Source organism: Hypomesus transpacificus, chromosome 4 (assembly GCF_021917145.1).
Source record: "Hypomesus transpacificus isolate Combined female chromosome 4, fHypTra1, whole genome shotgun sequence".
NCBI lineage: Eukaryota > Metazoa > Chordata > Actinopteri > Osmeriformes > Osmeridae > Hypomesus > Hypomesus transpacificus.
This window is the reverse complement of record NC_061063.1, coordinates 10,950,579-10,975,889: the sequence shown is the minus strand read 5'-3', so window position 1 is coordinate 10,975,889 and position 25,311 is coordinate 10,950,579. Positions and strand designations below refer to the sequence as shown.

At 51.3% G+C, this 25,311-nt stretch overlaps 3 protein-coding genes across 5 annotated transcripts in view; 2 read left to right on the top strand and 1 right to left on the bottom strand.

Annotated features, from left to right (window-relative positions):
• Positions 1–611: 611 nt before the first annotated feature.
• Positions 612–11,889, top strand: casd1 (CAS1 domain containing 1). The gene is made up of 18 exons (XM_047018821.1): positions 612–875; positions 2,574–2,670; positions 2,916–3,036; positions 3,274–3,318; positions 3,462–3,524; positions 3,661–3,705; positions 3,840–3,963; positions 5,556–5,764; positions 6,343–6,774; positions 7,150–7,239; positions 7,357–7,476; positions 7,713–7,869; positions 8,161–8,240; positions 8,795–8,896; positions 9,118–9,258; positions 10,046–10,123; positions 10,438–10,530; positions 10,682–11,889. Exons 1-18 carry the CDS (start codon positions 743–745, stop codon positions 10,949–10,951), a joined length of 2,400 nt encoding a protein of 799 aa, XP_046874777.1. The 5' UTR covers positions 612–742; the 3' UTR covers positions 10,952–11,889.
• The window catches only part of sgce (sarcoglycan, epsilon), a 14,849-nt gene continuing 1,265 nt past the window's right edge, over positions 11,728–25,311 (bottom strand). For 2 of the 3 annotated variants that reach the window (XM_047018822.1, XM_047018823.1), the window contains 10 exons: positions 22,069–22,191; positions 21,773–21,930; positions 21,017–21,089; positions 19,191–19,389; positions 18,192–18,354; positions 17,489–17,703; positions 16,996–17,022; positions 15,833–16,021; positions 15,594–15,637; positions 11,728–14,153 (listed from right to left, as the gene is read on the bottom strand). In XM_047018822.1, the coding sequence (XP_046874778.1) occupies positions 14,137–14,153; positions 15,594–15,637; positions 15,833–16,021; positions 16,996–17,022; positions 17,489–17,703; positions 18,192–18,354; positions 19,191–19,389; positions 21,017–21,089; positions 21,773–21,930; positions 22,069–22,191 (1,208 nt within the window). In that variant the 3' untranslated portion in view covers positions 11,728–14,136. Of the gene's footprint in view, positions 14,154–14,383; positions 14,422–15,593; positions 15,638–15,832; positions 16,022–16,995; positions 17,023–17,488; positions 17,704–18,191; positions 18,355–19,190; positions 19,390–21,016; positions 21,090–21,772; positions 21,931–22,068; positions 22,192–25,311 lie in introns of all 3 variants that reach the window. The other variant, XM_047018824.1, reaches the window with a different exon arrangement.
• ppp1r9a (protein phosphatase 1, regulatory subunit 9A) overlaps positions 23,202–25,311 on the top strand; it is a 20,772-nt gene continuing 18,662 nt past the window's right edge. The window contains exons 1-3 of the mRNA XM_047019738.1: positions 23,202–24,308; positions 24,697–24,784; positions 24,879–25,081. The gene's annotated coding sequence lies outside the window, so the exon portion shown is untranslated. The remainder of the gene's footprint in view (positions 24,309–24,696; positions 24,785–24,878; positions 25,082–25,311) is intronic.

Sequence of the window (25,311 nt, the reverse complement as noted above, 5' to 3'; positions counted from 1 at the left end):
AATACTAGGCCTATCTTTATTCGACGTCATTTTCAGCACACTGATACACAAACGGAACGTTTATAATAACAAATACAAACTTTTAAAACGTACGTTGGATCATAGCCTATTGGTGGCGTTTGTGATGTAGCCCACGTTTGACCAACTATACATTGAGGGCTTAAGTGGACTATCAAGACAACCCCGCATCGAGGACAGATCTGGGACCAGCAAACATGGATGAACTGATGAAGACATGTGAGCGGAGAAAATATGTTGATTTAGTGCCATCTATTGGATAACCTACACAATCGCGCCTCCAATGAAAGATTGCGATGATGTCTTTTCAAATAAAAAATCTGTCCGATGTTTAAGAACGATCCATCGCTATTATTTAGCAATGGGGATGTGTATATTAATAATAAGCAGTATAGGATATAATCGCTATTCAATGGAAGTTTTCACTCAGAAATTGTTTGCAACAATACTTTGCAGGGTGCAAACTTTCCAAGCAAATTCCTTTGACGTATTGCACCGACTTTGCTGCAAATTCCAGACCCCACTAATTATATCCTTTCTTGCTGGTTCTTAATATGTTATGTGTAGTATTTCCTGTCCTCTGCAAACGTTGATGGTTAAATAAAACAGGTGAAATCAGGAACCGTAAAAAGGCTGAAAGAAGGCGTCAGCGTGGACGCGCTCAGAGTATTCCGTCCAGACTGCATCTCATCTGTCTGCTTGTTGTTGTCATGGAGGTGCAAAGATGGCGGTCCTGGCCTATAGCCTAGGCAAACGGGACATTAATCAGTACTTTAATATAAAAAATGCGAAATTATTATCTCTCGTCGCCGTAGTTTTACTTCTTGTGCTGCACGCAGCGTCACGGTATTATGGGGGTAAGTAATGATTTTTCGTCGCGTATACGTTAGACCGCTACTGTAAACACTTGACTCAACATAGCCGCTATCCTGTTAGTAGGCTACCTAGGCTAGCTAGCTAGCTAACGGATCCTTAGCTAACCTTAAATTGCCTTCAACTAAGATGGCAACGCTAACGGTAACTTTTATATTCTCGACTCGTAACGTCAGTCTTCTTGTTCATAATAATAACTTACGATAGCCATCAAGCTACCGAACATAGTAGAAATGTGTGTCTACTGTATATCCCACTGATTCAGTAACATTAGACCATGAATGTAGCTAGCTAGCTGCATAAACACGGACAAACCAGTGACTACGATGCTACCACTACAGTGTGAACAAGTTAGTTAACGCTAATGCAAGTTTACTAGGCTATCTAGCACAGTTATATGTATAGTGTCTCCGTTGGTTGGATTTGGAGTGCAGGTAAATCAACTTAATAGCGTTTAATCACGCGCACGAACTGCATTTGTATACTACATCAGTTGGCTAGTAACAGTAGCAACATTAGCTAGCTAACATATTCAAGTGCCAGTCGTATGCCACTGTGCACTTTTGTCAGCTCGTTCGCTGGTTAGATGTTTGCTTGGGACAAAGTCCATGTCAAGAACAGTTTGAATGTGGGAAGAATACTGTAGATGGATTGTTAACTGGCAGACAACCCTACACTCCTAGCTGATACGCTAGTTTATGATACCCCTTGAAGACAGGTGGATCGATAGCTAGCCTATTTCGTGGATGGATGTTTGGCAATACAGTTGCCACTAAAACTGGTTTCAACAGCCAGATTGTACCGCTGCAATTACCCTCATCTCTCGAGTGAGATGGGTGCCTTCCTCCCTTATTGCAGAGGTACACACGGCCAAAGAACATATAAACGAGGTGTGTGAAACTCGACTCAGTGTCTTGAGTCTCGTGAACGACAACATCGAGTGCAAGAAGCAGAAGTTCATCGGCGGTTGCATGAGTTATATTATTTAAATCCGGTGTTGGGCCGTTATCTCACTCCCTGCCAGAATTCCACTCCCCTACGCGTGAACGCGCACTACCTTCCTAGCGTATTGATAAGTGTAGATTGGCGAACTGAGTTAGTTTTTTACGAGATTACGGCCCAACACCGACAGGCATCCGCTTCCTCTTCTCCGCATACAGTGGCCTTTGTTTATAAAGAGGCGTGGGACACTTGAGTGCTCTGCGTGCAGAGAAGCAGAGCAGCTGCTCTTGTCTGGCTGTCAACTAAACCGGATGCTCCTGACGTCTTCTCTCAGCACCCCTTCACCTTTTGGGGGGGGCTGTGTTCGCACCGATTAATTGGCAGATGGGCCTATTCATTTCCAACACCAGCGATTGGCTGGAGGTTGGCGGTTTCGTGGTTGTGCTGAAGTGTAGATGAGGGGTGGCTGGCGTGCAGGGCTAGGGCAGCTGGGTGGTGTATTGTCCTCCGGGTGTTTGACCAATGCTGAAAGCCAGTGTCCCGTGGAGGCAGGTTTCACTTAGCCCTCAACAGGGAGAAGGGGGGGGGGGGATGGTGTGTGTGTGTTGTTTGTTCACCTTTATGGGTGTGAGGTCATGCTCTGTGTGTTTGTGTGTGGGTTTGTAGGCTATGTGTATAATCTATGTAAATATAGACACATCGTGTGTGTGTGTTTTATGAACTGAGTTGTTTGCCCTCAGGCGGAGACTCGTGTGATTGGCTGTTGTCCAGCGGTCGGTTCCTGGGAGAGAACGCCTGGCAGCCCTACGGCTGCATGATGCACAAGTACAGAAGCACGTGAGTCACACTCCTACCATGAATGTGTTGGTTAGAGGGCATGTGAGAGTGTGTGTGTGTGTGTGTGACAGGGCATGTGAGAGAGAGAGAGAGAGAGAGAGTGTGTGTGTGTGACAGGGCATGTGAGAGAAGGTGTCTGTGTGTGTGTGAGAGAGAAGGCATATACTTCCTTCATGTCTTGTAAATATTGATAGTTTTCCCAATATGTTCTAGTCAGTGATGTGTCCCTCTGGGCCCTCCCACAGTGAAGCCACAACTTGCCTGTCTGAGAAACGGGTGGCCTTTGTGGGCGATTCAAGGATCCGGCAGCTGTTCTACTCTTTCATCAAAATCATTGATCCTAACCAGAGGGAGGATGGCATCAAGGTAGAGCTCATCCTAGCAGGCACCTGGTTCACTTCTCTTTTTTGATTAGTGTTCGTTGTTGCTTTTCCAAACTATACAGGCTGTATGAGGGGGGCGGGGGATGTTGTACACAAACAATGATATTTCCAGGAAAGATAACAGAGGAAGTGTGTTAATAGTCACTCTGGTGATGGTGCAAGGCCTGGATAAAGAGAGGAACACTAACTGTCTTGTCTGCCTCTGTGTCACCTCCACCAGCACGAGAACATCCCCTTTGAGGACCAGACCTCCTTAGTGAATGTGGTAAGCTGTTCCCTGCTTCTGTGTCAGTCATCAGCAGGGAAAGTTTAACATCTAACGGCACTTTGGGTTGTCTCAAGGCATTTTCTTATTTAATCACGTCACCCTATTAAGACTGAGACTGACTACTTCCTGTTTGTGGATAGGACTTCCTCTGGTACCCTGAGGCAAATAACTCCATGAAGGAGCGCTTGACAGCATGGACCGAGGTAAGAGGAAACTGAGTTGGTTTCTGATGTTGGTTTCCTTTTGAAGCTGTAGTTGGGTCAAACATTTTTGATAAGCTGGGACCAAGTTGCTGTGACATGGCAGGCTGTGACACATTTGCGATCTGTTTGTCATCAGGATCCATCGACCAGACCAGATGTGGTGGTCATTGGCGCTGCAACAGTAAGTTGTAAATACAAACCTAAAATCCACAGAATATGACATATTTTCTGAATATTGCTTGAAAAACACAAACACTCTTTGTTGATGCTGTTGTCGTGTGTTTCAGTTGATCGTCATGGTTTGTTTTTCCACAGTGGTCCATCAAGCTGCACCACGGCAGCAGGGAGACGCTCCAGCAGTACAGAGTCAACCTGACGGCCATCTCCTCTCCCCTGGAGACCCTGGCCTTGGACGGGGACGTGTACTGGGTCCTGCAAGGTTAGCATGGGAGCCAGCTAGCCTGTTAGCTATGGGGCTGGGAAGGTGGACAAATGTACTGGGTCCTGCAAGGTTAGCATGGGAGCCAGCTAGCCTGTTAGCTATGGGGCTGGGAAGGTGGACAAATGTACTGGGTCCTGCAAGGTTAGCATGGGAGCCAGCTAGCCTGTTAGCTATGGGGCTGGGAAGGTGGACAAATGTACTGGGTCCTGCAAGGTTAGCATGGGAGCCAGCTAGCCTGTTAGCTATGGGGCTGGGAAGGTGGACAAATGTACTGGGTCCTGCAAGGTTAGCATGGGAGCCAGCTAGCCTGTTAGCTATGGGGCTGGGAAGGTGGACAAATGTACTGGGTCCTGCAAGGTTAGCATGGGAGCCAGCTAGCCTGTTAGCTATGGGGCTGGGAAGGTGGACAAATGTACTGGGTCCTGCAAGGTTAGCATGGGAGCCAGCTAGCCTGTTAGCTATGGGGCTGGGAAGGTGGACAAATGTACTGGGTCCTGCAAGGTTAGCATGGGAGCCAGCTAGCCTGTTAGCTATGGGGCTGGGAAGGTGGACAAATGTACTGGGTCCTGCAAGGTTAGCATGGGAGCCAGCTAGCCTGTTAGCTATGGGGCTGGGAAGGTGGACAAATGTACTGGGTCCTGCAAGGTTAGCATGGGAGCCAGCTAGCCTGTTAGCTATGGGGCTGGGAAGGTGGACAAATGTACTGGGTCTTGCAAGGTTAGCATGGGAGCCAGCTAGCCTGTTAGCTATGGGGCTGGGAAGGTGGACAAATGTACTGGGTCCTGCAAGGTTAGCATGGGAGCCAGCTAGCCTGTTAGCTATGGGGCTGGGAAGGTGGACAAATGTACTGGGTCCTGCAAGGTTAGCATGGGAGCCAGCTAGCCTGTTAGCTATGGGGCTGGGAAGGTGGACAAATGTACTGGGTCCTGCAAGGTTAGCATGGGAGCCAGCTAGCCTGTTAGCTATGGGGCTGGGAAGGTGGACAAATGTACTGGGTCCTGCAAGGTTAGCATGGGAGCCAGCTAGCCTGTTAGCTATGGGGCTGGGAAGGTGGACAAATGTACTGGGTCCTGCAAGGTTAGCATGGGAGCCAGCTAGCCTGTTAGCTATGGGGCTGGGAAGGTGGACAAATGTACTGGGTCCTGCAAGGTTAGCATGGGAGCCAGCTAGCCTGTTAGCTATGGGGCTGGGAAGGTGGACAAATGTACTGGGTCCTGCAAGGTTAGCATGGGAGCCAGCTAGCCTGTTAGCTATGGGGCTGGGAAGGTGGACAAATGTACTGGGTCCTGCAAGGTTAGCATGGGAGCCAGCTAGCCTGTTAGCTATGGGGCTGGGAAGGTGGACAAATGTACTGGGTCCTGCAAGGTTAGCATGGGAGCCAGCTAGCCTGTTAGCTATGGGGCTGGGAAGGTGGACAAATGTACTGGGTCCTCCAAGGTTAGCTTATTAGCATTGAGATGCTTGTTGATACTCACTCTGTAATTGTCTCTCAATTTCTCACTCATCTTTCTGTCATTGACTGACTCACTCATTTGTACCCTCCCCCCTACACACACCACACACACACACACACACACACTCTCTCCCAGACCCAGTGAAGGAGGAGGCGCTAAGTGACAGCAGGAGGATGATCACCAACCAGCAGATCGACCAGTATAACGAAGCGGCGGCCGGCGCCCTGAACAGCAGCGGGAGGAGCAGCCGGGTGAAGCTGCTGGCCGCCTCGCGCCAGGCTGCCGCCCTCACCATCGCCCAGTCAGCCGACGGACTACACCTCCCAGAAGCCACCAGGAATGTGGTAAGCGGAGGATGTCTTGTCAAAATAATAATGGGCCTCATTCTCGAACGCAGTTAAAAATAATTTAAGAAAGAATTTCTTCTGTATTGGATTTAGGAAAACATTTGGCATTCATTAAAGTTTTCTCATCTGGGATTTGTTCTGAACTTCAGAAGACTCGAAATAGTAGTCGTAAATTGGCCAGAGTGGTCTCAAATGCGGATCAAAGGAATCACATTTAAGAAACTCTCCGTGTTTGAAGTGTTAATGAAGTTATGAGAAATCGTTGGTGATTGCGTTCACATCAACTCTAGACTATGACAAGCCGTTTTATCATTTAAACATTGGTTAAATGATAAAACGGCTTGCTATACTTACTAAAAAAGCTTAGAATTGTATTTTGGATATCAAGAATTCGAATTTTAGATATCAAGAATAAGTTGGTTAAATGATAAAATGGCTTGCCATAACAGACATCCTCGGATTTGAATAATTATAATAATTAACCTTGCTTAGTGTGCACACTGTTAGATCCAGTGACTGCATCTTCTGGGAGTGTTTGATACGATCCCCGTCCCCTCCCTCCGGTGCTCCTCTAGGGAGCCATGGTCCTGATGAACGCCGTGTGCAACAAGTTCCTGCAGCCCATCGATGGTTCCTGCTGCCAGCCCGCCGCCGCCCCCAACCTCCTCCAGAAGCTGTGTGCCGGCATGTTCCTGGCGTCCGGCCTGGCCTTCCTGGCGCTGCACGCTCTGGGCTACAGCCGGCACCACAAGGCCCGGCTCGGCCCGGCTGACGTGGAGAGCGGCGAGGAGAAGAAGCCGGACCTGGGGGTGGCGGCGGCGGTGTCGGGGCCCAAGTTGGCGTTCCGGGCGGTGTGCAAGATGGGCGTCATCATGGCTTACTTCTACGCCTGTGACCGCACGGACGTGTTCATGAAGGAGCAGAAGTTCTACACACACTCCACCTTCTTCATCCCTCTCGTCTACATCTTTGTGCTGGGGGTGTTCTACAATGAGAACAGCAAGGAGGTGTGTGTGTGTGTGTGTGGGTGTGTGTGTGTGGGTGTAGGGGGCAAGGTGTGTGTTTGATAGTGTTTTTCCTAAGAAAGGTAATGTCTGAAGCATGCGGTAGTCTGCATGCTGTATTCTATGTTGTCATATACTCTCCACAGACCTAGTAACATCCTGACTGTCTCCACAGACCTAGTAACATCCTGACTGTCTCCACAGACCTAGTAACATCCTGACTGTCTCCACAGACCTAGTAACATCCTGACTGTCTCCACAGACCTAGTAACATCCTGACTGTCTCCACAGACCTAGTCACATCCTGACTGTCTCCACAGACCTAGTAACATCCTGACTGTCTCCACAGACCTAGTAACATCCTGACTGTCTCCACAGACCAAGCTGCTGAACCGGGAGCAGACTGATGAGTGGAAGGGCTGGATGCAGCTGGTCATCCTAATCTACCACATATCTGGAGCCAGTGCTGTGAGTCCCCTCCCCACCACTATGAGGCGCAGTGGCCACCCCCTGATTAAATATCTGAAATGAATCTGTTTTGTCCTTGATCATCATATGACTGAAGATCCCTTCTCTCCCCCCCAGTTCATCCCAGTGTACATGCATGTGAGGGTACTGGTGGCTGCTTACCTGTTCCAGACTGGCTACGGTCACTTTTCCTTCTTCTGGCTCAAGGGAGACTTTGGTCTGTACCGTTTGTGTCAGGTGAGCCTGTAACCTGCACGCGCTCCGCACCAAACGCTCCGCACCAAACGCTCCGCACCAAGCGCTCCGCACCAAACGCTCCGCACCAAGCGCTCCGCACCAAGCGCTCCGCACCAAAAGCTCCACACCAAGCACAGCTCTTAAGACATTACTGATGGTGCTGTGTAGCCTTCAAAGCTATTTTCTCTGAACTTGAGGGGTCCTCCCCTCTTTGCCGTGTGTGTGTGTGACTGCAGGTTCTATTCCGTCTGAACTTCCTGGTGCTGGTGCTGTGTGTGGTGATGGACCGGTCCTACCAGTTCTACTACTTTGTTCCGCTGGTCAGCTTCTGGTTCGTCATCATCTACAGCACCCTGGCTGTGTGGCCCCAGATCCTCCAGAAGAAGGCCAACGGTGAGGAACCTAACCAGCCATCTACCTCAACTCCCTCCCCCCTCCTTACCTCCCACCTCCTCACCTCCCTCCTCCCCTCCTCACCTCCCTCCTTACCTCCTCACCTCCCTCCTTCACTCCTCACCTCACCTCCCTCCTTGCCTCCTCACCTCCTCACCTTATCTCCTACCCTTCTCCTTCTACCGCCTTACCTCAACTCCCTCCCTCCTCACCAGACGTAGTTAGGAGCAGTAGTGGTGCTGTGCTGATGGCTGTCTGTCTGTGTCTGTGTGTGTGTGTTTGTCTGGACAGGAAGTGGGATGTGGTACCTGGGTGTTCTGCTCAAGCTGCTGGGCCTGCTGCTCTTCATCTGCTTCTTCACCTACTCCCAGGTGAGCCAATTAGGAACCTGATCTGCTGACCTCTCAGGTCTGCTTCCTGTCAGCCTGCCAATCAGGACCCTGATCTGCTGACCTCTCAGGTCCACTTCCTGTCAGCCTGCCAATCAGGACCCTGATCTGCTGAGACACTTTCATACACCACCTCAGGACAGACCTTGGTGGGGACAGATCAGACTTTACGCACACATGTCATCTTTTTCTGAAGCATATTCTTTTAACCTTTTGAAACTTTCTTTCACTCACTTAAAAATATTTTGTAAACCTTTCGAAAAAAGAATCAAACACAACTTTTTTTCCCAAACAAAAAAAACTAAACATGTTTGGAAACAGACTTGTCAGATCCCAGCTTTAAGACCCCAGGGCAGTAGCTCCATCTTGACTGGGGTGGTTTGCATGTACACAACACAATCATTTATTTAGAGTGACAAGGTTCATTAAATGACATTGTCATTCATCTTCTTGTTTAACAGTGTTGTCATTAATGACATGCGTATGTGTGTCTCTGTGTGTGTGTGTGTGTGTGTGTGCCTGTGTGTGTGTTGCAGGGCTTCTTCGAGAGTTTGTTTAGTGTGTGGCCCGTGTCCTGGCTGTTTGAGCTGAACGGCAGCGTCCATGAGTGGTGGTTCCGCTGGAAACTGGATCGATTTGTAAGTGAAGCAGTGAATACCCCAACTCACCCAGTCTGACCTTTACTCTGTCTCCTCCAGTAACCATGGCACCCAGACTGACCTTTACTCTGTCTCCTCCAGTAACCATGGCACAGATGACTAGAAATAGCTTCATATCTGTCAATATTTGACTGATGATTGTGTGTGTATTTCTGATGTGTGTGTGTGTGTGTATTTCTGATGTGTGTGTGTGTATGCAGGCAGTCATCCACGGGATGCTGTTTGCCTTCATGTACCTGGTGCTCCAGAAGTGTCAGGTTCTGTCAGAGGGGAGAGGAGAGGCGCTCTTCTCTCCCAGGCTGTCCAGCCTCCTGCTGCTCCTCTCTGTGGGCGCCTTCATCGTAAGAGCACACTCCGGCCCTGTTCAAACACTCTCACATGCACCCTACCCTCCCTAGAGCCAGCACACTCCGGCCCTGTTCCAACACTCTCACATACACCCTACTACCCTCCTAGAACCAGCACACTCTGGCCCTGTTCCAACACTCTCACATACACCCTACTACCCTCCTAGAACCAGCACACTCTGGCCCTTTTCCAACACTCTCACATGCACCCTCCCCCCCTCCTAGAGCCAGCACACTCTGGCCCTGTTCCAACACTCTCACATGCACCCTCCCCCCCTCCTAGAGCCAGCACACTCCGGCCCTGTTCCAACACTCTCACATGCACCCTCCCCCCCTCCTAGAGCCAGCACACTCCGGCCCTGTTCCAACACTCTCACATGCACCCTCCCCCCCTCCTAGAACCAGCACACACTTAGAGCGAGTAGGCTAATGTTTACCTTTCATTGATCTGAGTGGTTTGGGTGAACTTTAATCTGGACAGGATATGTCTTTGTGGGAGGTCCACATCTATGAATTCCTAATAGATAAGAAATTGTAAAACAGCAAAATAATCATAAAACTGTTGCTTTTTTATTAATATTTTTTCCTCCGACCATTCAATATTGGCATGGCCCATTTAGATCTCATTTGTGACCCCAACCCCCCCCCCCCCACACACACACCTGTGTCAGTGTTGCAATAAAACTGTTTGTTGTTCATTCCCTGTACTAAACAAGTGACTCCTCCCTGTCATGTGACCGCTCTGTCATGTGACTGCTCTGTCATGTGACTGCTCTGTCAGATCTACTCTGTGTGGGCCAGCAGCTGTAAGAACAAGACTGAATGCAACGAGCTTCATCCCTACATCTCTGTGGTCCAGGTGAGTTCCAGCCCCCTGTGGGTGCCCCTCCAGCCCCCTGTGGGTGCCCCTCCGGCCCCCCTGTGGGTGCCCCTCCAGCCCCCTGTGGGTGCCCCTCCAGCCCCCTGTGGGTGCCCCTCCAGCCCCCTGTGGGTGCCCCTGGTAACACACTCTGACAAACCTGTCAGTGCTAGGGAAATGTTAAGCAAATGACCACAGGGAGATGTGCCATCTCCAGTGTTTACCATTAGGACAGGTTATAGACAGGTTTCCACAAAAGAACATGTAGACCAGCCTTTAGACAAGAGAACAACATGTTTCTCTGTCGTTTCCAGATCCTGGCTTTCATTCTGATCCGGAACATTCCGGGCTACGCTCGCTCGATATACAGCTCTTTTTTCGCCTGGTTTGGAAAGATCTCCTTAGAGGTAACACACGCACACACACACAACCCTGTTCCTTATTCATCTCCTATGTGAATGTACACACACTCCCTCACTTTGCTCTCCTCTCTGTGTCCATCCTTACCACACACACACACACACACACACACACACTGTCTCCTGGCCTCTCCCCCAGCTGTTCATTTGCCAGTACCACATCTGGCTGGCTGCAGACACCAAGGGCATCTTGGTGTTGGTTCCTGGAAGCCCCTCCTTCAACATCATCATCAGCACCTTTATCTTCGTGTGCGTGGCCCATGAGATCTCCCTCATCACCAACGACCTGGCGCAGGTGGCTATCCCCAAAGACGGAGCCTCCCTGCTGCGCAGACTGGCCGCCCTGGGGCTGGGGGGCCTGGCCCTGCTCTGGGCCACCAGGGGCCGGCTGACCTCCCTCGGCCCATAAAGCATCCCTCCGGCTGGGTACAGAGGTCGGGGACAGAGGCTGGAGGTCATACTCAAGCCGGACGTCTTCGACCAGCAGCTGTTTAAAGGATTTGCGATGGCAGCTTTTTTTGGGGTGGTGGGGAGGGGGTCTTGCAAGACAACTTGTCGGCCATCTTGCTGGCCTTGTCTGCGATGGACAGACGGTTGTGTCGGTTGCCATGTTTGAGGTGAGTCAGTGACACGATGGCAGCGTGGCCACGTTAGCAGAAGGGCCCGTCTGCCTGCAGACTGTGGTGGAAGGTGTACACTGGAGAGGAGGACGGAGAGCGTCTACTGAAGAAGGGTTAGAAGGAAGGGGGGGAAGTGTGTGTTTAACAGCTCCTTCCAGCCTGGCCGCATGTTTAATCTGAAGAGGAGGGGCAACGCCCTGTTCCTCTTGCCACAAACTGTTCCCTGGAAAATTCCAGAAGGACTCTCGACAGAATATGGCGCCCTGGTTCCACCCAGACGACTGTTAGTGAAGGTGTGCTCCTCACGCACATGCCTGTTTCAGTTTGACCTCTGACCCAGGAAGTGCTTCAGGTCTGTTCAGAAGAACAGTCACCTTCTGGAAAGGGGGGGCATCTAACCCACTGCTCCAAGCTGTTCTCTATGCTGCCCAGATGTCACTGATCTGTGCAATGAACAATTCAGATCTTCTTTGTTGTGGTTGCATAATAAATAATCAAAAATCAAAAGCAGTTTATAACAGCCAGGATAGAATGAACAGACACATACAAATGATAGAATATTTCTAAGAGATAAAAAAAAAAAAAAAATCTTTGTAAACTTTTTTTTTTTTTTTTTCGATCTTTAGGACCTTTGCCTTGTGCACTGGTTTACGTGACCTCACCAACCTTTGAAATTCTTTGTTGTATGTACAGTATTTAATGATTTAAATTAAGCATATATTTTGTACATGGTCTCTGCTTCTTTGTAACTGTGCCCAGGCCTGCTGTTCAGTGAAAGTGTTGCCTAGAGAAGTTTGGTACATCTTTTCATAGATGCTTTTATTGGAGCAAAGCAAAAGAGGCACTTTGAAGGTTATCTGCCTTTTGTCTTTTCACATTATTATGAGCCTATCCTTCAGGGGCAAATAACCAGTGTGTGTGTGTGCGGTGTGTGTGCGGTGTGTGTGTGGCATGACTGGTTTGTGTGGAGTGCGTGAGCGTGAGCAAGATGCCTCTGGCGTTCTGCATCACCTCAGCCCTCATCTCCCTGGCAGGTCCGTCTAACAGCTGAAGACTCCCTGGTAGGCCTATGTAGGAGTACGGGCCTCCCTGAGCCATACGCCCTGTTTGCCTGCCTGCCTCTGGATGGATGAAGACATGAGTGAGAGAGAGAATGACATGAATTCTGAACTAACTGAATGCCTTCTATCACGTTTTCTTTTGCTAGCTTCCTCGTGGCATTGAGCCACTTCTGCATATAGGTCGGCGATACTTGATGAGTTACTGTTCGGAGCGAAAGCTGTAGAGTTCTAACAATGCTTGACAGTGAGTGTCAGTATTTCATTTGAATCTGTCAATAGCCTATAAGCCAAACGTTTATGTGTTTTGAAGTTTCACACAGAAATATGCGCGCCTCTTTAGCCTTTTGAAAGAGAAAATGGTTTCTGTTGTTGTTTTTTGCTTCTTTGTTTTGTATATTAGCTTCATTTTTGTACCTCGGTAAATTGAATGTTCAAGACTTTCAGGAGAATTCGCCACTAATCCATATAATCGTTTTTGTACAACTGCGGTTTTGGTCCATTTTCATCACCCGGCAGAATGTGTAAATATGCAGCTTACTCTAAATGTTAAGGCAACTTTACAAATAATGTAAAATTATTTCAACTTTAAAACAATTTGCAGGACTTTACAGCGCATTTGATCAGTAGGCCGTATGGTACGTACCATAGGAAGACTATGGACTGGAGAACATATGTTTTACTTCAAGGTTATGTAGCTTCGGTCTTGAACAAACTAACAATCTGAACTGTTTAACACCATGTCAAATGTTCCCCTACAGATGAAGATCTCAGACATGTAGGCTGCTGCTGTGGTTACTTTATGCCAGAGACTTCAAGCATTAGGAAGACACTATTTATTTATCCCTAAGGCCTAAATAAAAAATGTTAAATATACAATCTTTCGTGAAATTAATATTTATTTATAAATGCCTTTATTCTTCTGTATATTTAATTATACAAACCTTGATGACAATGTTTGATGTGTGATCAATGGTCAACTGTTATGAGTTTCGTATTAATTGGCATACTAATCTTTCTTTAGGCATGATAGGAAGAGAAAGCCCCAGGAGCACAGTCCGTCCAAAACATCTTTACTGTTTAACATGACGTACGACAGCAACACAACATGCCCCCGTGCTGCATGAGGCACCCCGTGCTGCATGAGGCACCCCCTGCTGCATGAGGCACCCCGTGCTGCATGAGGCACCCCGTGCTGCACGAGGCACCCCCCGCTGCACGAGGCACCCCCCGCTGCACGAGGCACCCCCCGCTGCACGAGGCACCCCCCGCTGCACGAGGCACCCCCTGCTGCACGAGGCACCCCCTGCTGCACGAGGCACCCCGTGCTGCATGAGGCACTCCCTGCTGCATGAGGCACCCCGTGCTGCATGAGGCACCCCCTGCTGCACGAGGCACCCCCTGCTGCACGAGGCACCCCCTGCTGCACGAGGCACCCCGTGCTGCACGAGGCACCCCCTGCTGCACGAGGCACCCCCTGCTGCACGAGGCACCCCCTGCTGCACGAGGCACCCCGTGCTGCACGAGGCACCCCGTGCTGCATGAGGCACCCCGTGCTGCATGAGGCACCCCCTGCTGCAGCCCGCTCCCCACAGCTTGAGCGTGCGTGGCAGAAGCAGGGCAGGTCAACACACAAACATTGTGGAAATGCATCGTACATTGTTAAAAACATTTACACAAAAATATTCCAAAATATCCTATTGAATGTTATTTGCTGTGAAGCTGCTCATTCATATCTCACACACACACACACCCACGCTGCATTCAGTCGTACACCGCACATCAGGAGAGCTGGAGATTGAGGCGTTGGTTATGAGGGCACAGCGAGGGCATGCAAGTTGGCACATATAAAACACGGACGACAGCTGCTCCGACGTTCTGCTCACAAGTTCAGCGCTTCTGCCACCTTCCTCTGCTCAGGAATACCATTTACCTTCAACAGACAAGAACATCTCTTTCAGGTACGTTGTTGAAATATTTTTTAATATAGAAATGCCACAGGATTGTTGGGGTGGAATCCATGTTTTACTTCCTGTTCTGTTTTATATCTCTCTTAATAGTCTGGATAGAAATGGTATCAAACCACACTGTTGTGTAGAGGGTTAAACACATTTTCTATCTCTGTTTACAATTAAAACTTTGAAAGCAGACCAAGATACTTGCCTCCAATCTCCGAAACGTTGACATACAATAATTATCTCCTTTGTTGGCAGTGAGTGAGTAAGAGAAAGGAGCAGTTAGTGGAAAGACTGTCTGGTCATGCAGTGGACACCAGCCTGCAGTTCACACACACACACCAGGGGGCGCTGCTTTATAAGGTCCATATTTCATTATGAGGGCCTCAGCAGAACGTCTCTGAGCTTCACAAGCTCACACTTAAGATGCAGGCATTTAGTGTAGTTATCCACCCCTCTGAGCTACACCCATCATCTCTGAGCTAGACCCATCATCTCTGAGCTAAACCATCATCTCTGAGCTACACCATCATCTCTGAGCTACACCCATCGTCTCTGAGTTAGACCCATCATCTCTGAGTTAGACCCATCATCTCTGAGCTAGACCCATCATCTCTGAGCTAGACCCATCATCTCTGAGCTACACCCATCATCACTGAGCTAGACCCATCATCTCTGAGCTAGACCCATCATCTCTGAGCTAGACCCATCATCACTGAGTTACACCCATCATCTCTGAGCTACACCCATCATCTCTGAGCTACACCCATCATCTCTGAGTTAGACCCATCATCTCTAAGCTAGACCCATCATCACTGAGTTAGACCCATTCCTTCTTAAGTATACCAGTCCTCCCTATCCCCAGCCTGTGACCTTGTCCTATCAGCAGGGGGTGCTCTGTGTCCTAACAGCAGGGGGTGCTCTGTGTCCTAACAGCAAGGGGTGCTCTGTGTCCTAACAGCAGGGGGTGCTCTGTGTCCTAACAGCAGGGGGTGCTCTGTGTCCTAACAGCAGGGGGTGCTCTGTGTCCTAACAGCAGGGGGTGCTCTGTGTCCTAACAGCAAGGGGTGCTCTGTGTCCTAACAGCAGGGGGTGCTCTGTGTCCTAACAGCAAGGGGTGCTCTGTGTCCTAACAGCAAGGGGTGCTCTGTGTCCTAACAGCAGGGGGTGCTCTGTGTCCTAACAGCAGGGGGTGCTCTGTGTCCTAACAGCAGGGGGTGCTCTGTGTCCTAACAGCAGGGGGTGCTCTGTGTCCTAACAGCAGGGGGTGCTCTGTGTCCTAACAGCAGGGGGTGCTCTGTGTCCTAACAGCAGGGGGTGCTCTGTGTCCTAACAGCAGGGGGTGCTCTGTGTCCTAACAGCAGGGGGTGCTCGTGTTCGTAGTGAGTGAGCGGGGAGTGGACGTGGTTGGTACTGACCTGGGGGCTGCTGCTGGGGAATGGTCATCTGCTTCTGCAGGTTCCTGAAATCACATAATGTGTCTAATCAGAGTCTGGGAAGCCCACTCCAGTCAGAGATAAACAGTAGAGATGACTTCGACATCTGACTTTGTATTCACGCTTTAGTGTGCTGCATTGTGTGTACGGAGGTCAGGGTGTGTGTGTGTGTGTGTGTGTGTGTGTGTGTGTGTGTGTGTGTGTGCGGTGCCGCCACTCACGCCTGCGTCTGCATGAGGGGCATGCTGGTGGTCTCGTAGCTGTCGGGGTGCAGCGGGGGTACCACCTCCCCGGTGACAGGGTTGAACACGGGCAGGGTGGACAGCGGCCAGGAGATCTCCCGGCTCTTAGACATGCTCCTCAGCTCCTTGGTGGACTTCTGGATGGAGCTGTGGTGAACCATCTGGATGCTGGGGGAGGAACGCAGCACAGCGGTCTGAGGCTAGCGCTAAACCCTCACAGCGGTCTGAGGCTAGCGCTAAACCCTCACCGCGGTCTGAGGCTAGCGCTAAACCCTCACCGCGGTCTGAGGCTAGCGCTAAACCCTCACCGCGGTCTGAGGCTAGCGCTAAACCCTCACCGCGGTCTGAGGCTAGCGCTAAACCCTCACCGCGGTCTGAGGCTAGCGCTAAACCCTCACCGCGGTCTGAGGCTAGCGCTAAACCCTCACCGCGGTCTGAGGCTAGCGCTAAACCCTCACCGCGGTCTGAGGCTAGCGCTAAACCCTCACAGCGGTCTGAGGCTAGAGCTAAACCCTCACAGCGGTCTGAGGCTAGCGCTAAACCCTCACAGCAGTCTGAGGCTAGCGCTAAACCCTCACAGCGGTCTGAGGCTAGCGCTAAACCCTCACAGCGGTCTGAGGCTAGCGCTAAACCCTCACAGCAGTCTGAGGCTAGCGCTAAACCCTCACCGCGGTCTGAGGCTAGCGCTAAACCCTCACCGCGTACTAAGGGAGGTCCTTGAGGTGCACTTGATTTGTAATCACCGTCCAGGCGGAGGGCACTTCGGACGCTGTGTGTTTAGTTTCAGGGATTTGGGTGTGTTATTTCATGGTGTAGTTGGTCGTGTGGTTAAACTAGCTCTGGACATATTCCATCCTTTAGGTTTCTGTCTCTGAGGACAGAGCTTGTTCATAATCACACGCAGGATGGTGTGCTGTTGTTTAACCCTGAGTAACAGGGACTGTCTACAAATCCTTCCTACGGGCTTCTTGAACAGCTCATTGGATGAATGGGTGTCGACACAGATGGCATGTACTGATGGACATGGCAATGTCACCAATGGGGAGATGAGGAGAGGATGATGGGGCCAATCAGAAAAGAAACCAACAAATTCAAAACTAAAAATAAATGAATAACCCAACACAGGATAGGAATACACTTACTCTGATGTTTGCATGTTTCTTTTTTCCCTAGAAACAAAACAAAATTAATGAATTAAATACTAATATTATTAGTTAAGACATCCAGACAGAGGGGAAGGGGGGGGTGAGGTGGGGGGGGCTCTCTGGTGTGTGTTTGGGAGCACACACTCCCAGCCTGTAAATGAGGATGGGGGAGGGGGGTCATGAATGATTGACAGTGTACATCTCATGAATATGCAGATCGACATTAAGATGCAGTGAATGAAATCCCAACCGGTTCCAGAATGATCCATGAGTAACACGACCAGATGAGCATGATGCTGCTGTTCCAGACGCCTGATGCCTTTTTGGTTTGTCTTTCTTGAAAGGGGAGGGGTTCCTAATCTCTCTAACATCCTCAACAGCATCTACCCAGGCTCACACTGTGATAGCAGCAGCCAATCCTGTGTGACGCATCAGAAATCTACATCTCCTGTGTGTGTATGAGGGTGCACGTGTGTGTGTGTGTACTTACACCCCTTCCCGCCGGCAGCACATGGAGTACCCCAGGATGAGGAAGAGGACGAGAGCCACGGCCGACGGCACGGCCAGCGTGACCAGGAAGTCTGCAAAGTAGTCCCGGCTCTTCAGCGACTCCGAAGGGGGGTTATACTCCCCCACATCTGGCAACACCCCAAAGCCGGGGTCAGGCCTGTTGCTGTAGATGGTGACCACCTTGGTGATGTCCACCTGGAGGAGGAGGAGGTGAGTGGCTTCATCAGGACGTCCTCGCTAACCTGTCAGCTCCAGGATCTAGGGGTTACCATGGAGATGTACTGCTGCGTCGCTGACAGCTCTATATGGAGGGCTGTCCTGTACACCCTGACCTCCTCTCAGAGCACCACTACCCCCTAGGGAGGGTTAGCTTGGTTCAGTTGCAGTTCTACGGGCGTATGTGAAGCCCTTTGTGACACTATTTGTAAAAAGGGATAAACGAATAACATTCGATTTGAACACGACTGAAGCTGCAGCTTCGCCAGGTAGACGTAGCGCCCCCCCCCCCCCCCCCCCCCCCCCCCCCCCCCCCCCACAGGCTTAACCCGAGCCACTGGCCTGTAGGGGGCGCTGAGCCGCGGCTGCTGGCCTGTAGGGGGCGCTGAGCCGCTGCTGCTGGCCTGTAGGGGGCGCTGAGCCGCTGCTGCTGGCCTGTAGGGGGCGCTGAGCCGCCAAGCTCTTACCAGGGAGATCTTGCACCAGTCGATGTGGAACTGAGCCCTGAACTTCTTGTCACAGCTGATGACTGGCTCCATCTCCTGGCTACAGCGTAGCTGGTTGTGGGGGCTCTCCACCTCTCGCAGGCAGGAGGAGAACTGCACGTCAGCCCCCACCATCACGTACACCCTGGGGAGGGGGAGGGGGCATGTTCAGATACACAGACCCTCCTAGCTTGTGAGCTGCAGGGGAGACAGGAAGCGAACTCCTCCCACCCTCCACCCTCCCTCCCTCCCCCTTTTACACCCCCCCCAGCCCCCAGCCCCTGCTCCCTCGCCCTCTCTCTCCCCCCCCCAGCCCCTGCTCCCTCGCCCTCTCTCTCCCCCCACCCACCCTTCTTGAAATGGCATCCCCCCTGGAACCAGTCATCTTCTAACACATCATCATGAATGCTTCATGAACAGCTTCTGGCTGCTCTCCTGGGCGCTGCCCCTCAGAGCCAAACAGGATCCAAACACACAGGAAGTGATGTGACCTCCTGAGACCCAATCACACGAGCCGGCAGCAGCAGCAGCAGCAGGAGCCACACACCCTGTCACAGATGAGTCTCTGTGGCTTGTTGCTCTGGGAGCTCTGGTTACCCATGCATACACATCTTTAGCTGTATGTGCTGCTATGTACCCAGTTCCCTCTGTGTAATCGCTGGTTCTTGAATACTGACAGCATGATGTAAACGTGTATTATTTAGTTGTGGGTCTTGTGTTTACCATCCACACTTCTACAGTCTCTTCATATTCCTCAGTATCTTACATTTGCTGTAAACAAGCTAGGACTTGTTTTTTTACTGTCACGGTAGGTGAAACATTCGATTTTCTCAATCAAGTGTGTGTCCAAGTAGATCGTCTCAAAGTCAAACCGTTTCGCTATAGTTAAACGTGTACATTTATCAGACGTACGGGGGGAATTTGAACCTGCGACCTCTTGATCTGCAGTCCAACGCTCTAACCCCTGAGCTAAAGCCTCACCCCTCCTTGAGGTTGTTGATGGGCAGGGGGACCCTTCCCCCGCGGTCCAGGGCAGACGTGATGTTGATGGCGTTCAGGCGTTCGGGCTGCCACACGTTCTTCACTGCACCCAGGAAGTCCCCCAGAACCTCACTGGCCAGCATCTCCTCAACATTCATGTTCCTGATGTAGAACTCTGCCTGGTAGGGGAGAGGAAACTCTGGAGGGGGGAGAGGAGGTGTGGGAGAGAGGGGGAGGAGGAGAGAGGGGGGAGTGGGAGGGGAGGAGGAGGGAGGAGGAGGAGAGGGAGGAGAGGAGACCAGGGAGAGAGTGAAGCAGGGAGGGAGGAGGAGAGGGAGGAGAGGAGACCAGGGAGAGTGAAGTAGGGAGGGAGGAGGAGAGGGAGGAGAGGGAGGAGAGGAGACCAGGGAGAGTGTGAAGTAGGGAGGGAGGAGGAGAGGGAGGAGAGGAGACCAGGGAGAGTGTGAAGTAGGGAGGGAGGAGGAGAGGGAGGAGAGGAGACCAGGGAGAGTGAAGTAGGGAGGGAGGAGGAGAGGGAGGAGAGGAGACCAGGGAGAGTGAAGTACGGAGGGAAGAGGAGAGGGAGGAGAGGAGACCAGGGAGAGTGTGAAGTAGGGAGGGAGGAGGAGAGGGAGGAGACCAGGGAGAGTGTGAAGTAGGGAGGGGAGGAGGAGGGAGGAGGAGGAGAGGGAGGAGGGAGGAGAGGAGACCAGGGAGAGTGTGTAGGGAGGGGAGGAGGAGGGAGGAGGAGGAGAGGGAGGAGGGAGGAGAGGAGACCAGGGAGAGTGTGAAGTAGGGAGGGAAGAGGAGAGGGAGGAGGGAGGAGAGGAGACCAGGGAGAGTGTGAAGTAGGGAGGGAGGAGGAGAGGGAGAAGAGGGAGGAGAGGAGACCAGGGAGAGTGTGGAGGAGGAGAGGGAGGAGAGGGAGGAGAGGGAGGAGAGGGAGGAGAGGAGACCAGGGAGAGTGTGAAGTAGGGAGGGAGGAGAGGGAGGAGGAAGGAGAGGAGACCAGGGAGAGTGTGAAGTAGGGAGGGAGGAGGAGAGGGAGGAGAGGGAGGAGAGGGAGGAGGGAGGAGAGGAGACCAGGGAGAGTGTGAAGTAGGGAGGGAGGAGGAGAGGGAGGAGAGGAGACCAGGGAGAGTGTGAAGTAGGGAGGGAGGAGGAGGGAGGAGAGGGAGGAGCCAGCAATACGGAGAGAGGCTTTAATCTTAAACTAACATCAAACTAACCAACAACAACTAATATCCAGAGACACTGCATAACAGGCGGACAAAGCTTGTGTGTGTGAGTGTTACGTGAGTGTTACGTGTGTGTTGCGTGTGTGTTGCGTGTGTGTTGTGTGTCTAGCCCCCACTCCGGTCCAGATGGCTAATGATGACATCACGGCAGGGGAAGTGATGTCACCCGTGTTCCAGCAACATCTGTTCATCACCCGGCTGTACATGCCGTATAAATAACATGCATGTTCAGTAGCGTGTCACAAGCCGTCTGGAGAGTTAAACACTCGCTTCTTCCTCTCATGTTGTTTCTTGTGAATCCAACACTTTCAACAAACTCAGAAAACTTCATCACCCAGCATGCACCAGTGGACCCCCCCCCCTGCCTGGATGCAGGCCTCTGTCCCCCCCCCTGCTCTCTACCTCATGGAGATGTGGGCTGCCTGGATGCAGGCCTGTACCCCCCCCCCCCCTGCTCTCTACCTAATGGAGATGTGGGCTGCCTGGATGCAGGCCTCTACCCCCCCCCCCCCTGCTCTCTACCTAATGGAGATGTGGGCTGCCTGGATGCAGGCCTCTGTGCCCTGCCAAGCCCCCCTGGGTCCTCACCTTCGGTGGACATGATGTTGATGACCAGGTTGTGGCGGGCCGTCTCGAACGTGCGTCTGTTGTAGGCCGTGATCTGGAACACACGGGGGTCAAGGGTCAGGGAGGAAATACAGGCTTACTGGACGGAGAGGGAGGTAGAGGTATGAGCCACACACACACACACACAGACCTATAAGGTCACATACACTCATCCACACACACTCAGGAAGGGGAGGTGAGGGGAGGCAGGGAGAGGCAGGGGGAGGCAGGGGGAGGTGAGGGGAGGGGAGGCAGGGGGAAAGCACATTAAGCCCTCCCAGCTCTGTGGGAGTGCTGCAGCTTAGCTGTGTTCTGAGCATGCGACTGCTATTAGACACAAACCAGCATTTCTCTGCCTGGCTAGTCTCCAGCACGTGGAATGTATAATGTACAATATGTTGTTTAAATTTAAGAATAAGTACGCTTGACCACATTTTGTAAGATGCCCCCGCTTAAGAGTTCAGATTAGGACTTAATGCGTACGCACGGTGGATGAACGGGTCTGTAACATGGTACATCAAACAAGAACAACAACATTTTAATGTTGTCATGTTACCACGGTTAGAATACAAGCCCAACAGGTCCCACACACCTCTATGGGTGGGGTCAGGGTTCAGAGGTCACCCACCTCTATGGGTGGGGTCAGGGTTCAGAGGTCACACAACTCTATGGGTGGGGTCAGGGTTCAGAGGTCACCCACCTCTATGACTGTGAGGTCAGGGTTCAGAGGTCACCCACCTCTATGACGGTGGGCTTGCCGATGTGCTCGGCAGTGGGTGAGCCGTAGAGGACTCCGTCGCTGTGGGACGTCCTCTGGATGTAACGCAGCCAGCCAGGACGGTCTGGGTAGCCCATCAGGTTGGTGTTGAAGGTGATGGGGTCGTTACTGGAGTCACCTGGGGAGGGGGGCAGGAGGAGAGCTGGGTGGGACTGAAGGTTAGCTACTCTGTCTGTGTGTGTGTGTGTGTGTGAAGGTTATTTACTGCAGACGAGGGTAGTTGAGACAGAGCTTAGGGTTAGTTCTCCAGCAGTACCTGGTTTGGGGTAGGGGGGGAACTCTCCTTTGAAGTACTCTCTCTCCAGCACGTGGACGAATAGCACGCCAGCAGACGGGTAGACGTTGCGGTCGCCATGAGACCTGGACAAGATGGTGACCACTGGAGCACAAAGAGAGGACAGAGGCAATGAGCTGCAGCTCGCTGGGGGAGTGGGGGTGTCTGTGTTTCCTGCTGGTCCTGTCTAGCTTCCAGGACCAGCTGACAGGGGCCAGACAGATGTGGAGGAGCTGCCGCTGATCAGCTCTTTAGACAGTGTAGTCTGTGATCCTGCAGTAGGAGCCAGGAACGCACCCGAGCAGAACACTGACTGCCTGTCAACAGCTGACGAGCCGAAACACACTCTCAGAAACACACACTCTCAGAAACACACTCTCAGAAACACACTCTCTCAAAAACACACACTTAGAAACACACGACTCTCTCAGAAAAGGAAAACACAGCCCACACTTTTGTGTGCGCATGTGCCTGTGTGTGTGTGTGTGTGCCTGTGTGTGTGTGTGTGTGTGTTTGTGTGTAGGGACTGTGTGTCCATCCCTCTGTCCCAGCAGCGTTGACTGCATTAGAGCAGAGCTGCCTGTGTTAACTCTCTCTCCCTCTCCATGTCACACTGTCTCTATTCAGGATGTGCTGCTGCAGCCAATCACACACTGTCTCTATTCAGTATGCGCTGCTGCAGCCAATCACACACTGTCTCTATTCAGTATGCGCTGCTGCAGCCAATCACACACTGTCTCTATTCAGGATGCGCTGCTGCAGCCAATGGCAGTCTCTCAAGATGGTTTACTCAAGACAGAGCTGAAGGTGCATGTCCTGTTACTCTTTCCTCCTCCACACAAACCCTCTCTTTTTCTCCTCTCTCTCCTCCAGTGGGTGGGATTGGGAGCTTCATGTTTAATCACCATGGGAGAGTAGGAGGAAACTGAGAAAGAGAGAGAGAGGGGGAGAGAGAGAGGGAGAGAGGGAGAGAGCGAGACAGAGCGAGACAGAGCGAGACAGAGCGAGACAGAGCGAGAGAGAGCGAGAGAGAGCGAGAGAGAGCGAGAGAGAGCGAGAGAGAGCGAGAGAGAACTGCAGTACAGAGAGAGAGAGAGAGAGAGAGAGAGTGAGAGAGAGAGCGAGAGAGAACTGCAGTACAGAGAGAGAGAGAGCTCTCAAGTGTTGTAGCCCCAGGATGCATTAGGAGCAGAGGGAGACAGGCCCATTATCCTGATTCTGCTTTTCAGCTGGCATCAGCATCTTCATCATCACAATACTCCTCTTCATCACCTGCCTCGTTGTCTATACAGGACCTGCACGTTGATGCGTCATGGACATCAGCATCATCTGAAAGGAGAGTTTCCGGGAAGGTCCGTTAAGTCTAGACCAGAGAGTCTCTCTGGTAGAGCCTTTCTATGGGCAGACACATCTGACCTCCCTGAGAACTCCAGGTCCAGTCCAGGAAGACAGCATTGGTGTCTACCCCAGAGGTAAACAACCTCAGCGTTGAGGATTCAACCACTCCAGAACAGAGATTACTGAGATTAACATGGTGAACCAAACAGACATTACACTGTAGGATCAGAGCAGATAGCAAACATTAATCCCAGACACGAGAGCTTCCGACGGGTCAAAAAGGTCCAGGATGCAACCGAGGAAGCCGGGTCCTGCAGGAGCCTGGCCGTGGTACCCTGGTGAAGGATGGAACTAGAGGTGAACCAGGCCTCGTTCCTGGTAGGACCCAGCTGAGCGTGACAACCCTGTGTTCTGTGATTGGTGCTGACGCCTGAATCACACATGCAGCTAGAAGAGGCTGCTCTCAAACCCAGATTAATGTGATTTTGCTTCCAGCAGAGTGGGGGGGAATCAATGTATTCCCTTTTTAACAGCCCTCTTTCTGAATGCAAAAGCAGGCTTCTCTTAAGCTGTACCAGGACCAACCACACAGCCCTTGGGGAGGAAAGAGGGGAGGGGAGGGTCAAGTATTGACCATTCATCCCTCAAACCATAATGTGCTTTTCAGTGATTAACATACCACCCCCCCTCCCCCTCATACCACAGATGAGACGACCCAGATGGTCTGCCACCCCAGTCCACAGTCTGTTCCTAAGGGACCCAGGAAGGCAGATGATTGGCTGATGGGGCTAAAATAAGCTAGTGTGTAAAAACAGCATGGTATCTGCTGAAGCCCAGCCAGACTGGTGGTGTACGCCCCTCTCTAATGCATCACCTATTAATGGGTAATGCTAAACTTTTAACCGCAGCCTAATCCTAGGGGATATGAAACGCACACACACACACACACCTTATGCACACACACACCTCTACGCACACACACACACACCTCTACGCACACACACACACACATACCTTATGCACACACACACACCTTAAGCACACACGCACAGTTACCTACATGTAAAGGGATAATACTCTCTCTCACGAGACATTAAACCATATAGTCTTTCACCTACAAACACTCACTTTCACTTTCATGCGAACACACAGTCTTAACTTACCCACACACACACACAGTGGCTTGATGTGTCCAGATGACTAACAGGCCCAGACCCAGTGTTGGGAATGGCTAACTGTGTGTTCTGGGTTTATGATGTGACCTTGGACCAGCCTTTCCAGTCTGAGGAGGGATCTCCTAATAATGCCATCGGCAACGACCGCAGACGAGGGGGGAAACTCGGTGGACCTTGTCCCTCAAGTGAGAAGCTCAACGGGGGAGAGGGAAGGAGAGGTGTCCTCTGGTTCTGTTGAATCAGCGCTCAGGCTTTTTGTTTCTCTTTCCTTCCTGTCAGGAGGGTAGGCTGGTGCTGAGGTGAGAAGAGCAGGGTCCCTCTCTCTGGCTTAGTGGTTAGAGACTGGTCTGGGCGCTACTCTGGGGAGGAGCTACCACAGCTGGAAGTGAAACTGTCTGCCTGATGGCAGAAGCTGGGGTTCCCCTGGAGGTAATCTGGATGGATGTCTGTGTCTGATGAAAGCCAAGCTCAACTTGACTGAGGTAAACACTGAATTAACGTTTTGAAAGCTTTAATTCATTTAGAAGCCATTTTAATCCAAAGCAAATCGTTTCTACACACTGAGGAAATTGAATTATTGTGTTACTGCGTTGTTATTCAAACAGATGTTACATTTGCTGAGCTATGAAGGTTCACAAACGGCGCCACGCCAAACACGGGTTAGACTGTAGCACAGCAAGTCGGTAGGTTGAAACAATTAAGTCTCAGATTT